This window comes from Choloepus didactylus, chromosome 8, assembly GCF_015220235.1.
Source record: "Choloepus didactylus isolate mChoDid1 chromosome 8, mChoDid1.pri, whole genome shotgun sequence".
Lineage (NCBI taxonomy): Eukaryota > Metazoa > Chordata > Mammalia > Pilosa > Megalonychidae > Choloepus > Choloepus didactylus.
In genome coordinates this window covers 22,717,770-22,732,550 of record NC_051314.1, presented here as the reverse complement: position 1 = coordinate 22,732,550, position 14,781 = coordinate 22,717,770, and the positions used below count along the sequence as shown (strand labels likewise).

Genomic DNA, 14,781 nt, shown 5'->3' with positions numbered 1-14,781 from the left:
GGGTCTATCTCCAACTGCCCTTCCATGAAAAATATGTTTATACATTCTGTGGTGGTTTGGAGCTGTACATACCAGAAAATCATGTTCTTAAAGTTAACCTATTCTTATGGGTATTAACTTATTGTAAGTAGGAGCTTTTGATGAGGTTACTTCAGTTGAGGCAGGCCCCAGGGTGGGTCTTAAACCTTCTACTGGAAACCTTTATAAAGGGGATAAAAAACCATGGAAGCAAGAAGTTGAAAGCAAGGAAACCCAGAAGAGAAGGGAGAGACCAGGAGACACTGCCATGTGCCTTGCCATGTGACAGAGGAGTCCAGAATCGCCAGCAGCCAGTCTTCAGGAAGAAGGCATTGTCTTAATGATGTCTAGATTTGGACATTTTCACAGCTTCAAAACTGTAAGCTTGTAAACTGATAAATACCCATAGTTAAGAGTCAACCCATTACATGGTATCTGCTTTGAGCAACTTAGCAAACTAAAATATATTCCTTTTATTTATTTTCACCACTTGAATTTATATTTGATCATTTCCCTGACACTTGTAGATGTTTTCTTCTCTAATACTAAATGAGGATCTACTGCAATACTCAATTAGAGACTGCAGATTAGGGGGACGTCTAAGGAGAGGCAGGAGGAAGAACAAATACTTGCCCAATGCAACCAACTCACCTGGAAGGAACCAGGACAATTCAATTTTCTCCATACATGGGAGTTTATGCTGTGCAGCACCCTCCCCAAAAGAGGCAAAATAAGTTATGAAGGCATACATATCAACTCTTGGACTTTAAAATAAAGAAAATTTCTAACACCTATAAAATTTCTAACACCTCCTAGTTTGCACACTGCTTTGGGAAAACACACCAAGCTCAGGGTTGTGGAGCCTTGGGGATGCTGCTTCAAGGACCCAGAAGAATGACTCATAGAGGAAGTTCAGAGAGGAGGGGCCCTAAGAGCCAGAAAGGCAGGTAGGAAGTCACATACGCCCTCAAGATCCTGGCACCTCTACTCCCTGGGTGCAAGAAAACAGGACGTGGGCTCCTGCAGCCTCGGGCTCTGCAACAGGCAGTGGGTGCTCCACAGGTCAGGCTGGACGGGCCCTGTGCTGGTGGAAGGTGCAGAATGCTGCAGGAGGTGGACACGGGGTAGTCACGGTTTAGAGCAGGGGCTGGGTTCAAACCTCAGCCTGGCCACTTCCTGGCTAATGGTCTTGCGTGATGCCCACTGCCCCTCAGCCTGCTTCCCCCCTGCAAAACCGGGAATGATGCCACCTATCTCAAATGAGTACTAGGAGGAATGAACAGTGAGGCCTCGGAAGGGCTTGGTGCAACGCCTGGCACACAAGTACTCCATAGACAGCATCTGTTATTGAGTGGGAGACAGTGGACAACCCAGGAAAGCAACAGAGACACCGCCAGGTGTACAGTGGGGCCAGAGGTCACTAGGACGACCTGAGACTGTGGTTCTCAACCCTGGCAGCAGGTTGAAATCAGTGGGGGAGCCTTTAAAATGCCAGTACCAGCCTTCTTTCTACCGACAGAATCTGCACCATGGGGGCAGGGCCCAGGCATTTTTTTAAAGCTCTCCAGAAGATTCTAACAGGGAGTCTGGATCGAGACCCTCGGCTACAGCAAACAAAGGAGGAGACAAGCGACAATCTATAATCAAACCACAAAGAGTCAATCGAAAGTATGACCCCAGGCCCAACAGCGAGATCGCCTTGGTTCTGGGACTGAAAAGAATAGTCTTATAACTGAAAAACGTATTATTTTCTAATCCTGAAATACTCCATGCTAATAAAACACATCATAATACTAACTTCTCAGAAAGCCAGCACTCTGGAAAAAGTCCTAACAAAGCTCAAATGTTTATTAAGAATTAAAAATACTGTAAATAAGCCATACAGTTCATTTCACAGTAAACTAAACAACCCTTTTTTTTTCTTTTCATTTTTTTTCTTTTTTTTCTTTTTTTGAAGGGCAAGACAGCCATTGAAGAACAGTACAGCTCAAAGGCAAAGGGATACAGCAAACAATTACAGAAACGCAGTGCACGCTTCGTTCACTGACAGATGGGGGTCTGCTCCCACAGCAAACCTCTTCATGGACAGCCTGTTAAAATAGAGACGGCCTGCATTCCCCCAGGGACCCACCCCATTCCTTTGTGAACAGCTTAGGAGAGAATAATACATCTCTTGAAAGAATCCCAGGACTCCCCTTTCAGGGAGTCTAAATCTATGCATTATTGGTTGACTCAACCAGGAGAGCTGCCACAGGCAGGCCACTGGGGACTCTGCGGGGTGCTGTGCCTTAACATTCAGAACCATCTGAATTCTTTGCATAGTTGCCTTTGATATCACTAGATGATTCAGGAATGGAAAAGACACCCACTCCACGGGGAGGTGACCCTCAAGTAGCCAGCAGATTCAATCGGAAGACCAAGAGGTTTTTCGCCCCCTCCCAACTAAGAGCTGACACTTGAGTTTTAACCAGTTAAAAGTGGAAGACAAGAAATGAGAGACATCTCATGAAACCGTCAACCAGAAGTGTATATATATAAAAAAAAAAGTAAAATTAATTTTTCTCAAAACAATTAGAAAGAAAAGTGCCCACTCCACCCCGTTTTTTTTTACTTGAAATCTGTCAAGCCAGGCATTTGGTTTGTTTGTTTTTCATTTTTTGTATGTTTTCTGAGGTTAGGGTTAATATACTTCTGCTAATCTCTGGCTGAAGCAGCTATCTTTGCTCTCTGATGCTAGAGACATACCTTTCTGAAAGCCACCTCTGATTCACCGGGCTTGGGCTTTTAGGAAACCAACCAAAAGCAGCAGAAAATTTAAGAAACAACGGTGTGTGGTAATGATTGTAACTAAATTAACCGGGCACAAAAATACAACGTCTTGGTGTTCCAGGTGACATCTACTGCTCTTTAAGAGGCGACAAGAAATTGGGAGAGGGGGTGTGGGAAGAGGTGACGAAAGGGTTGGGAGAAAAAAAAAAAACACATTTTTTGGTCATGAGAAATTGGACTGTAAATCCGCACCCTACACACACAATGCATTTAGACTTTTTCATGAATCTTTTCGACTTTCACAAACAACCTATCCAGATCATTCCTCAGGTCATCTAGTAAACCCTTGGCTGATTCCAAGTCGTTCTCAGTGGTTTCTATTTTGACTGAGTATGCGACCAAGCTGTCCACGGCAGTCCTGAGCATCTTCAAGTCTGACTCCACTTGGGTTACTGAGGATTTTAGGTTGTCTAGAGAAGAAAGCTTGTCCAGGTAGTCCTGAGGAGGCAGCGGGGTGGCCCGGGCTTGATCCTGACTGAGCAGCGTGTGAACCTGCCCCTGCACCCTCTGAAGTGCTTCCAAGGTGCTGGGGAGCTCGCCCACGCTTCTCTTCAGCTCCTCCACGTCTGCGTACAGAGAGAGCTGCGCCTCCCCCAGGCTCCTCACGGAGCTGGCCAAGCCGTCCTTGTCTGCCTCCGAGGAGGACCCCAGGCCTTGCACACGCTCCTGCAGGGCACTCAGGCGCTGCTCGTGCTCCTCAGTCTTCGACAGGAGGGATTCCAGGTTCTCCGTCTGCTGCGCAGAGGCCGTCTGCATGGAATGGACTCCATCTTCAACAGTTTGGAGCCTGGAGTCCAATCCCTGGCTCTTTTCCTGGAGCACTTCTAAGGCATCGGAGTTTTTGAAAACTCTGTCTTCTTCTGGCCTGCTGGATTCAGCTTTGAGTTGGTGGAGATCCTCCTCAAGCCTCCTGATCGCCTCCGGGAGGCGGGAAATGGACTCCTCTGACTGGAGAACCTTTTCCATGAGGGTCTGCAAGGTGAGGTGCTCCGAATCAGCTGCCTCCTTGAACTTCTGCTGCTCCTGTTTGAGGCTCACCAGCTCTTTGACCTCTGTGTACACATCAGACTCCACGGTCTGGAGGGAGCTTCTCAGGGCCTCAATGTCCTTGTCTTTGGACTTCACGGAGGCTTGTACTTCCTTCACAACTTCCTTCAAGGCTTTCAAGTCCTGCTTGTACCCCTGAGATTCTTCCAAAGAGGCAACCTTCGCCTTCACGTCATTTATCTCCTTCTGGCTCCTCTTCTGAACTTCAGTGAAGATGGCGATGTTGTCGTTGATGGACTTGGTGAGCTCCGTCAGTCGTTCCTCCACTGTATTCTCAAGAGACGTGAAGTCCCGCTCTCGGGCATCCTTCACCACGTGGATCCCATCCGAGAGGTCTTTGAGAATCTCATTCTGGAGTTTCTGCAGAACTTCGCTGATCCGGTTGATCTCACTCTCCCCTTGTTTCACAGCTTTCTCTGTGAGATCTTGTTTGTGTTGAGAGCTCCTCAAGATGGACTCAAAAGTCCCGAACGTGGCTTGCAGAGACTGCACCTGGAACCAAAATCCAGATGTTAACTGCTGAGAAGAGCTGATGAATGTTAAGCTATAAAGCTATAGTTTTATGTCTGCCCAACTTTCAGACTCCTCCTCTTCTAGAATGGGCATTACAGTTTTCCTTTGGAGAATCACCTTGCACAAAGAGACCAACCCAAGGACCCCCTTCCTTCCAAGTGTTCCAGGAATGGGTTTGTAAACCCAGCCTGTCCCATCAGCATTTTCCATCTCCCATCCCCAGCCTAAGCCAGAGCAATTAACCCATAGATGGGCATGTGGCCCAAGTCAGGCCAACAAGACATTCCAGGACTTCTGTTACAACTATTGGGAAGGGTATATGAATATATCTCAATAAAATTGAATTAACAAAAAAAAAACTATTGGAAAGGAAAACCTCTTTTTCCACTGGGATTGCTGGTCTGGAGCCATTCAAACCAGCACATGGAACACCTGCCTAAAAAGTCAAGCCAGCACAGGGGAAAGCAGAACTGAGAAATGGCAAGATCAAGTTCTGAAGACATAATTTGAATCCCTGGAGGAATCTACTCTCAACTTTTTAGTTTACGCCAGTAAATTCTCTCTTTAAACTAGCTGGAGTAGCTTTCTGGCGCTTGCAAATGAAAGAGTCACGCAAGTCTGAAGAAATCTGAGGCCCTTGGGAGACGCTGGGTTGGGAGGCAGGAGGCAGGGCCCAGGTCTCGGCTTGCTGCCCCTTAGCCGTGTGGCCCTGCACAAGCCACACTGTGCTCTCTGGGCCTCGGTGTCCTCACCAGACCAGAGGACCTCTTGGCATTCTCTGGCTTTCTGAACACATTGCGACCTTGTTCTTCTGCTACATGTTTATTCTAAATAAGTTCTACCCTAAACAAGACCTGACCTGGGAACTCCCCAAGGAGCTACTTTAATAGCCAGAGAAGCTGTATGGGATGATGATTAAGAACCTGGACTTCACCCTGATGTGATGCCAGAAGAAGCACACAGTGCCACCTATGACACTTCCTTGAAAAGAAAAGAAAAAAGAAAAAGAAAAAGAACCTGAATCTAGCAAGTCTCCAGCTCTTACTGCCAGTTTACCGAAAGCATGCAAGGTGGAGAAGTATAAAAACCACCAACAGGATGCAGTCGGTCACATCCACAATGTGGGAAACGCTACAGCACAAATGACAGAAATCTTCAATAACAACCTAGTATTTTAAAAGGGGTAAAGGGAGAAACTATTATAGATTTAAAGACATGTAAGAGATTTACCAATCAAGTGTAACGTATGGACCTTTTATGGATCCTGATTGAAACAAAGCAACTGTAAAAACTGTAAAAACACATTTTCTGAACGAACTGGGTATTAGATGATACTAAGGAATTACTATTAACTTTGCTGGATGTGATAATACTGTTTCCTTAAAAGAAACAAGGGGAGGGGACGGGAGGGAACAGGAAAGGAATCCTTATCTGCTATAAATAAACACTAAAATCCTTTGGGCAAACGAATATGTCACTCTGGGTTTAAATTTTAAAATACTCCAGCTGTAAAGGGAGGGAGGAAAAACATGAAACAGGAACGGCAGAACACTGACAATTATTGAAAATGGGGTTCATTCTCTTCGTTTATGCTCGAAAATTTCTACAATAGGAAGTTACAAAATAAAACAGCATGGGCTCCAGAACCAGACCATAAAGAGTTCAAATCCTAGCTCTGACACCTCCTAGCGGTGTGCTCTTCGGCAAGTTATTTAGCCTATTTGTGCCTCAGTTTCCTCACCTGCAGGATGGGAACTAAGATAGCACCTCATTCGTAGGATTGTCTTGTGAGGATTAAATGAATATATATGAAGTGTTTAAACTATGCCTAGTAAACACTGAATGATGAGGAAATACTAGCAATCACTTTATCGGTGTTTTTTTAAGTCCACAGATTTCTAACACCATCCTCAGGCCAATGCCAAAAGGCAAAGGGATAACCGAAAACACACCAGAACCGTGCACAGGACCTCTAGGCTCTAGCTCCAGTGGCACCAGTAACCGGCGCTGTGAGCACGAATAAGTCGCGTTCTCTCCTCACTTAGTAGTCCCAGGTTCCTCATCTATAAAAAGAGTCGCTACAGTCCCCCCTAGCTCTACCAGTCTATGATTTTAAGACAGATTAGAAAAAGGTTCCCAGGGACTTCAGAGTATTAGACGATTTCCCTGCCCAACCAAATATACCATGAGTCATAAAAGGACTCTTCGACAGGGTACTGGAGCGAGGCTCATCTGTGAAACTAGATTATTAAATCACAGTAGTATTTGCCTGTTCCAAGCCTCCAAGCATAGCAATCAAAACAGAGGAATGAGCGGGTGAGCAACACGGTGGCTGTTCACCTGGTGTTTTCCAAATGAACAAAAAAATGAATCAATTAACAGAGCAGAGCCTGAAGGGGACCAATGGCTCCACTGACCCCCTCGACCCCTGACTATGACCCCTAAACCAGGCTGGCTCTTTTCAAATGGTTAAGGGGAATGGATTGGAAATTATGGATGAAACCAAACAAACCCAGCCCCACCTCTGTAAAAAGAAGACAGAAACTGCCCCCTCTTGATGGTGGTGTGAGATGAATTGTTCATTTTTATGTGCAAAGTAATCATTGTGATCAGTATACACTGGATGTATCTGTTTACCCAACATATATGGGGTACACACTAAGCAGTGAGCACGGGGTAAGATGACAGAAGTAAAACAATAGCTAGGACAGGATCCCTGCCCTCAGGAGCAAACAGCCTACTGGGAGGAATCAGACACACTGAAAACAGCAGTGGCTGACAATGAGCTGGGCAGTTACTGTACACCTAGAACTATGCAAAGTACTTTACAGATGTTATCTCATTATATCCACACAATAATCACAAGAGTTGGCGGTTCCCACCGATCTCCATTTTACAGATGAGGAAACTAAGGATTAGAGAGTTCAAGGTGACACGACTGGCAAGTGTCAGAACGAAGCATCATAACCCCAGAATGTTTGATTACAGAACCTGAGCTCTTAAGCGCTATGTGAGCTGCTTAGGCAGAGGCACGTTGAAAGTCCACTGAGCACACGGAGGAGATGATGCCTAAACATGAAGCCCTGACTCCTTACCCAGAAAGTCGAGATGGGAAAACAAAGAAATCTATCCAGAGCATGTACTCTTCCACAAATAGCTCCTGGTCTCACTGCATCTCTCCACCAAGCCTAATTCTACTCCTACAATCACTGGGTACCACCCAGGTCCCTAGCTCAGTGTCTCTGGATCTGCCAGAGCCTATTTCTGAAGTCCTGGACCCATTTGTGCCTGCTGAATTTTCTGGGCAGCGACAAGCCAGCCTCTCTGCTGTGCTACAGCCATTCAGAAGACCTGGGCCACTTGCCAATACTGAGGGCATTTGGAGAACAAGAGAGACCAGGTGGCCACCCAATAGAGCAGCTGAGTAGAGTGGTTCAGGGTCAGACAGCCCTGACTCCAATCAGCTCCACAACTTACAATGTGTGTGAGTGACCCGGAACGTGAAACATAATCGCTGCAGGCTCAGGCCCTATCAGGTGTTAATAAATGGTACCTGCCTCAGCGGGCGACTAGGGAACTGAAAGAGTGGCCGCGAAGCACTTAATAGAATGCCTGGCCCACAGTGAATACTCATTAATAATAATAACACTGTAAGTTCATTTCCCTGCTAATAACCAAATCCTACCCTCCACCAAGTCTCACACAGAGTTATAAAATAGTTCAGACTTAAGTTGTCAGAGGACTAATCATTCTTCCCTCCTCCCTGCAAAATACTTTCTTATTTGCTGGCCACTGAAGGTGCAGACTATGAAGTGGCTGCATGCTATGCCAAATATGCTATTCTGAGCGTGTTCCACGTGCCAAGTCAATGGAACAAGCATCTACTGAGTACCTCCTACATTCTCTGCCAGGCACGGGAAAGATAAAATGAACAGCAGAGTAGTTAAGAGTGTTCCAGGAGTTACATAGCCTGGTTTGAATCCTGGCCCCACTACTTACTAGCCACGTAACCATGCAAAGTTATTTAGACTCTTGGTGCCTCAGTTTCCTTATGTGCAAAAGGGAGATAATAAAAGTACTTAGCTTTTGGGGTTGCCGTGAGGATCAAAAGAGACAAATCCTTTTCAAGTCCTCGCCATAGAGCCTGGCACATAATAAATGCTCAGTAAGGAATAGGCATAGTAGCCCGATTACCCTACTGAATTAAAAGAATGATGATCACTAGTTTAACAGTCTCAGAGCCAAAAGGATTCTTGAAAATCTGAATCGAACCCTCCCTTCACTGTGTAGATGGGAAAACTGAGCCCCAAAGAAGAAAGGAAGCTGTATGTAGCTGTGACCAAGAAAAGGTGAGAACCAGAAAGAAAAAAAAGGGAGATACAAGTAGAAGCACAGAGAATAAAGCCCAATGTTTTCAACCAGGGTTCAAGACCTCCTCCCTTTTGGCCCTGACTTTCAACCTCCTCTCTCACTACCCCCTAAAGGTCACTCTGCTATAGGCAGGGGAGCCACTTCCTGACCCTCAGACAGGCTCAAGTTAGTCCCCTGTCGATATGTTCTTCATATTTCTTCTCTCGACATTTATCAACCATCAACTACACGCCTGGCAGGGATACAGGCCTAGGCAATTCCAACCTCCCTCTTCTCAACTGGCACATTAGTTCCCTCAATGGAAGCCTTGCTGTTAAGTTCCTACACAGATACAATTCACCACCTCCATGCGATGGGAAGGGCCCTGCCTTCTGCTCCTTCATATCCTGCACAGGGTCTACGCAGAGCCATATGATGATCAGACTTCAATAAACATCATGACTGATTAAGAAGTGGGTGGATGAAAGAGAAGAGAGAGGTAGAGATTATGCTCTGGTCGTCTATTTTCTGAAGAATCATCTGAAATTCAAGATAGGCAAAGCAGCACTCTGCCTCCTTAATTCCTTTAGAAAAGTCACCTCTCCTGGCCCACAGCATTTAGCAGGCTGACTCATCCCGGTTGCTCCACCAGACTTCAGAGGAAATTCCTACTACTGCATACTCAACAAAAGTGCAGAGAAACTTGGCAGGACGGGCTGCACGCTGGGAAAACGAGGCAGCAGTTCCGGGCTCAGGAGTGGCGGGACTTTTTGTTTCAGTCATGCAACCGACTTTGCCTGAGCAATGAAATTAGGGGATGATGGAGGAGGGGAAATGGGACTGAAGGAGCTGCACTTGGTCTGGGAAAACCACAGGAGGGTGGAAGCCAAGCAATGTTGGGTAGAGGGACAGCTGGTGCGTCCATGCCTGAAATCGGTGCCTGGGAACCCTTAACAGGGCAGTGTGGTAGGACTGACAGGCCAGTGACCCAGACAGCATCATGGGTTCTGCCACTCACCGGCTGGGAGTCTCTTGTCAATTCACTTAATCTCTCTAAACCTCAATTTTTTGTGTCTGGAAAATGGAGTCAAATCTGCCAGTGCCATCTCCCTCCCAGGGTTGCTATGAGGACTGGATAATATGTGAGTAAGCTCTCTAAAAATGTGTCTGGCTCTATTATTCACCAGTATGACCTAGTATTTTCAGCTGTTACCTCCCCCCTAGGGCTGAAGTATGCCACTTCCAGGGTCAGCATGGAGACACTGGCCATACAGGACAAGTGACCAAAAGGTGTATTATATTTAGTTTGGACTTCACAAATGAATAAGAATACTAGCTTTTCCTTCCTCCAAGCTCAGGTCTATTAAAAACTGGCTCAGATGTGCCCCACTACGATTGCTGAGGTGTGGCCTTGCCCGAGGCTCCCAGGGATGTGCCGGCTCCCCTTCCAGCCTCCCTTTCAGACAACTCTGCCCATTCAGCGGTTCCTAATCCAAAAAGAATGGGCTCCTGAGAGCCTGCGGCTTCCTTACAGCTCACCGCTAATGTCCTTTGACAGGCCCTTGGCCCACCTTCCCCCCCGCGGACCCTCCTCCCGGGGGTCCATCACTGGGCGCTGACTCCTCTGTGGCCATTAACAAAGAGAGTCTGGGGTCTGCGTCGGGACGAAGGGTCCGAGGAGAAGGGAGGTCGCCGCGGGCCCGGCGGGGACCTTATGCGGCCCAGAGGGGCCCACCGAAGAGGGCCCGGCGATTCTGGGCAGGGGGCTGGGAAAGGCCGAGGAGGCTGGCCGGGACGTCACAAGGGGGGCGCATCCGTTGTAAAGGGAACTGGGGGAGGGGGCGGGGTACCCACCTTCTGCTCGACGCCCTGCAAGCCCTGGCCCAGCTGTTCCCGCTGCCGGGAGAAGTCCTGGTGGCTGCGCCGGACCTGCTGGACCTCCTCCAGGACGTGGTGGACGCACCAGCCCGAGAAGGCGGCCGCGGCCACCAGGGCGAGGTAAAAGAGAAAGTTGAGCGCCCGGCCCAGCCTGCGCGAGCAGGACGCCGAGGACGAGGCGGCGGCGGCGGCGGCGGCGGAGGACGACTTGCCGCCGCCGCGGTGGCCGCCCTTGCCGTGCGCCTGGTTCTGCTGCTGCTGCTGCTGCGGGTGCGGGTGCGGGTGCTGGTGCTGGTGCTGCGGAGGGTGCGGCGCGGGCGGCGGCGGCTGCTGCGGCGGTGGCGGCTTCTTCGCCACGTCATCCGCACCGCCCGACGGGTGGGCGCCCTTCTCCGAGGGGCTCACGGCGCCGTGGCCGCCCTTGGAGCCTCTTTGTTTGGCCGAGGGCATGGCGGGCGCGGCGGCGGGTGAGGATGGGACGCGAGCGAGCGAGCGGGAGCGTGCGGCCCGGGAAACTTCCTCGGCTCCCCCCCCGGGGCTGGGCGAGCGGCACGCGGGCGCTGCTGGCGTCGGAAGGGCCGAGAGAGAGAGAGAGAGAGAGAGAGAGGGAGCGCGCGGGCGGGCGAGGAAGGAGGCCGGGCTGAGGGAGGAAGGAGGGGGCCTGCCTCTGCCGCCGCCGCTGCGGCGCCGACCCCGCCTCCCGGGAAGGGAGGCCGAGCGAGCCGAGCGGGGAGAGCCTGCCACGCACGCGGGGGCCAGCGGGTGGCCCCTCCCCGCTGCCGCCACGACCCCAAAGAGGGAGGGCCCACGGGGCCGGGGGCGGGGCCCGGGAGGCGGCCGCGGGGATCCGGTGGCCCGGCGTGGTCTCCGCGGACCCGGGCTGGCGGCCCAGGTGGCCGAGATGCGGGAGGGGGAGAGGCGACCGGGCTGGGTCGCCGGGGTCCGGGGGGAGGCGGCCGAGGTAGGGGCGGGGGGGTAGAGGCGGCCGGGCTGACGGGGGCCGGAGGAAGGTGGCCGAAGGGAGGGGGGGCCGGGCGGGGCCGGAGGGGCGAGAGCCGGGGATGACCCTGCGCAATGGGCCAAGTGTGAGCTCACCCCCCCACCCCACCCCGCGCCAAGTGAGGAGAGAGGAAATGAAGGGGGAGGGCGGGCGCCCGAGGAGCCCAGCCCCGGGAGTGGGGAGTAAAGAGGTGGGGACTAGTCCCGGGTTGCGATATGTGGGGAGTTAGAGAAGTCACCGCGGCGCCTTGTCCCTAGCCCGCCACGGAGCCCGAACCCTGTCTCTTTCCTTGGGTTTGAAGGCGGCGGTCGAAAGGGCTGTCTAAAACCCAATCCGCTTCGGAGACCTGTTTGGGGAGAGTTAGCAAAGATCCTTGGGCTGCATTAAGTCTGTTCAAAGAAACAAGTATTTTATTGAGCTTCCGAGTTAAGTCAGCGTGCTGTCCGCAGCTCCCGACTTTTTCTGAAGACCGTTCGACGTCGTTTTCTCTTTGCACCAGAGCCGCCTGAAAGGGTGGCAGATTAGGGTTTGTCACCCCTGCTGTGCTTAGCAACTTACACGTGTTCTCAAAACCTCACAATTCTGTAAAGCAGGAATTATTTTACCCATTTTCTAGGAAGGAAACAGGCTGAGCACACACACCCCCACCTGGCCTGCCAATTGATTTGCTCAAGGTCACACAGCCAAGGTTTGAACCTAGGTCTGCTTCTTTCAGAGCCTATGCCTCTTAATCACTTCAAAATGGGAGGGAAACTGGGGTCCTAGAAGGAAACTGGGGTCCAGGAAGTTAAGCAATTTGCCCAGTCTTATGGTGCTAGGGCAGAGGCAAGAATTCAACTCCACTCCACTGCTTTTCCTCTCTACCTGATGTCTTTGGGTGCCTGGCACTGTTCTGGGCCTAGCAGTCTAACCCCCCAATTCTAAGCTTAAAAAGAAAATATTCCTTATCTTTAAAGCCTAGTTCAAATATCAGTTCTTTCATGATGTCTTCCCCAAAATACCACTTGATACCTCTCATGGGACTTAGAGACAGCAGTTAATTACAATAGGAGGCATTGCATATGTTGGTTCAATCTAGCAAACTTTGGGTGAGGGTCTACTATGTGCCAGGTGTCTGTTAACTAATAGAGTCTCCTGCTTGAAATTGCACCTTCTAAGTAAATGAACAAAAGCATGTTCAAGGAGCCTGCGTTACATTTGGAGAAGTGTGCAGAAACATTTTAAGGGTTAAATTATGTAGATACAATATAAAAAGTAAGGGGACTTGGGGCTGGAGTACATGGGGAAGGCTTTCTGGGGTAGAGTGGCCTTGAGCAAAGCTTTGAAGAAAAAATTTGCATAGGAGGGGAGGATATTTTTACTGCAGAAGTGGGGCGAGCCCAGGAGGCCAGTCTGATGTAGAATCCTGCGACATGGGGAAGAAAGAGATGAGGTAGGTGAGATGGGTTCAGACTGAGGAGGGCCTTAGAAGCTACAAGAATCGCTATTGGGGGGGCAGAGCAAATTATGGAATATAGTCAACCTCCCCACTCTGAGAGAGACAGAAACATCCCCACCTCAGCTAAACGCCTGGAGCTGTAGTAGGCACCTCCTAGTTAAACAGCACAGGGCTCTGCCCTGCAAGAGAAACAAGCAGCAGCAGAGAAAAGCAGACTCCTCTCCTCAGAAGGTGATAGAAGAACCTTGTTTAAAAACTGTTCTGTTAAGTTCGCATTGTGTTTAAAACCTCTGGTGCACGAAAAGAGACCTCCCTCCTTCCAGCAGTCCGGGTTAGAGGCAGAAGCTATGAAAACTTAAAGCGACTTGCTGGGGCCTGGCAAAGCTGTGAACTTGGAGGCAAGAGTGCTCTTTTTTTTTAACCTTAGTTCTGCCACCAAACTGTGTGACCTTCAGAAGTGTGCTTAGCCTCCTTTCTGGGTTTAAGGGTCACCCCCTTCTGTAAAGTGCATCTCTAAAATCCTTTTGTATTATTATATTAATATACTTCTTAAAGAAAACAGTCTTACTGTTATAAAAAATAATTAAATAACTTATTCAAAGCTGATTGAGATCGTAGGTATATAAGAATGGGAGGTTTCTGTTTGTTTGTTTGTTTTGCCTCTATTGAGCACTGGAAGAATGAGGGGAAAGATTATTATTACTTTCCCACCCTTTCCTCTGAGAGGTAGTGAAGTATAGTGGTTAAGACACAGGTTCTAGATATGCTAACTTGGGTTCAAATTCAGCTCCACAACTGACTGGAGAGGGTGACCTCTTTGAACCTCAGTGTCTTAACCTGTAAAATGGGGGTAATAAGAACTACCTCATAGGATTGTGAGGATTAAAGGAGGGACACCATATGATACTGGGCACATAGTAAGGTTCTGTGAATAAAGGATAGCTAATAAAATCTGCAGAGTCACTGAGTGAAAGTATAGCTGCACAGAGCTTCTATGTCCAGATTTAAATGATTTTCTTTCATAATTTCTAGGAGCTCCCAGCACCACATGCGGTTTACAAACCACAGATTAAGCATGCTATGTTTAACTTGAAAAAGCAGGCAGTGTTTCCTTCTGCAGTGTGGCTCCACTGTTAGTGATTGGTTCGACCCAGAGGAGGAGGTTGGTAGGTGGTCCTGGAAGTACATTTTTTAGGGCAGGAAGGGGCCAATGGTTCTTCTTGGATATTTCCATTCTCCCACAGCATTTTCTAAGCCAGCCCAGCAAGCATTTAGAGAAGGTTTCCCTTCTTTTTCTCCTGATTTCCAATCCTCTCTCCCCTTTTCTTCCTTCCTCCTTGGATGGTTGGGAACATGGGTGGAGGAAGATAGGAGCCGGAAGTATCTCTCTCTTTCCTCCAGCCCTTCCCCCCAGCTTGTGTGAAGAGGCATCTGAACACCCTCTGACTGCATGGCTCATAAATTAAAAGGTGGTGCTTTGCAATCCCTTTGAAAACCTTCCTGGTTTTAGTTAGAGTGGCTAAATAGAAAGCTCCTATAAATGTCGATTGCTTCTGCTGTGTTCCACGATGCCAAGGCCCCCAGAGGCCAAGGTGTGAGCCAGCAAACCCTGCAAATGGGGGTCCTCCTTTATAGCTTGGCTCTGGAGAGCTAGAGCACCCCTCCCACCTGCAGGGGTACACAACCCACAGGAGCTCTCCAACTCTCA

General features: G+C 49.2%; 1 protein-coding gene across 1 annotated transcript; it reads right to left on the bottom strand.

Annotated features, from left to right (window-relative positions):
- Positions 1-1,852: 1,852 nt before the first annotated feature.
- Positions 1,853-11,296, bottom strand: CKAP4 (cytoskeleton associated protein 4). The gene is made up of 2 exons (XM_037847882.1): positions 10,612-11,296; positions 1,853-4,386 (listed from the first exon to the last, which is right to left on the bottom strand). Exons 1-2 carry the CDS (start codon positions 11,083-11,085, stop codon positions 3,058-3,060), a joined length of 1,803 nt encoding a protein of 600 aa, XP_037703810.1. The 5' UTR covers positions 11,086-11,296; the 3' UTR covers positions 1,853-3,057.
- Between the last annotated feature and the right edge of the window lie 3,485 nt (positions 11,297-14,781).

Bases quoted from the DNA above. Each gene is read 5' to 3' on its own strand.
- CKAP4 (XM_037847882.1), bottom strand. From the start codon at position 11,085: ATGCCCTCGGCCAAACAAAGAGGCTCCAAGGGCGGCCACGGCGCCGTG. The intron at 4,387-10,611 runs GTGGGTACCCCG...TTTTGGTTCCAG, and splicing joins TGCAGGGCGTCGAGCAGAAG to GTGCAGTCTCTGCAAGCCAC.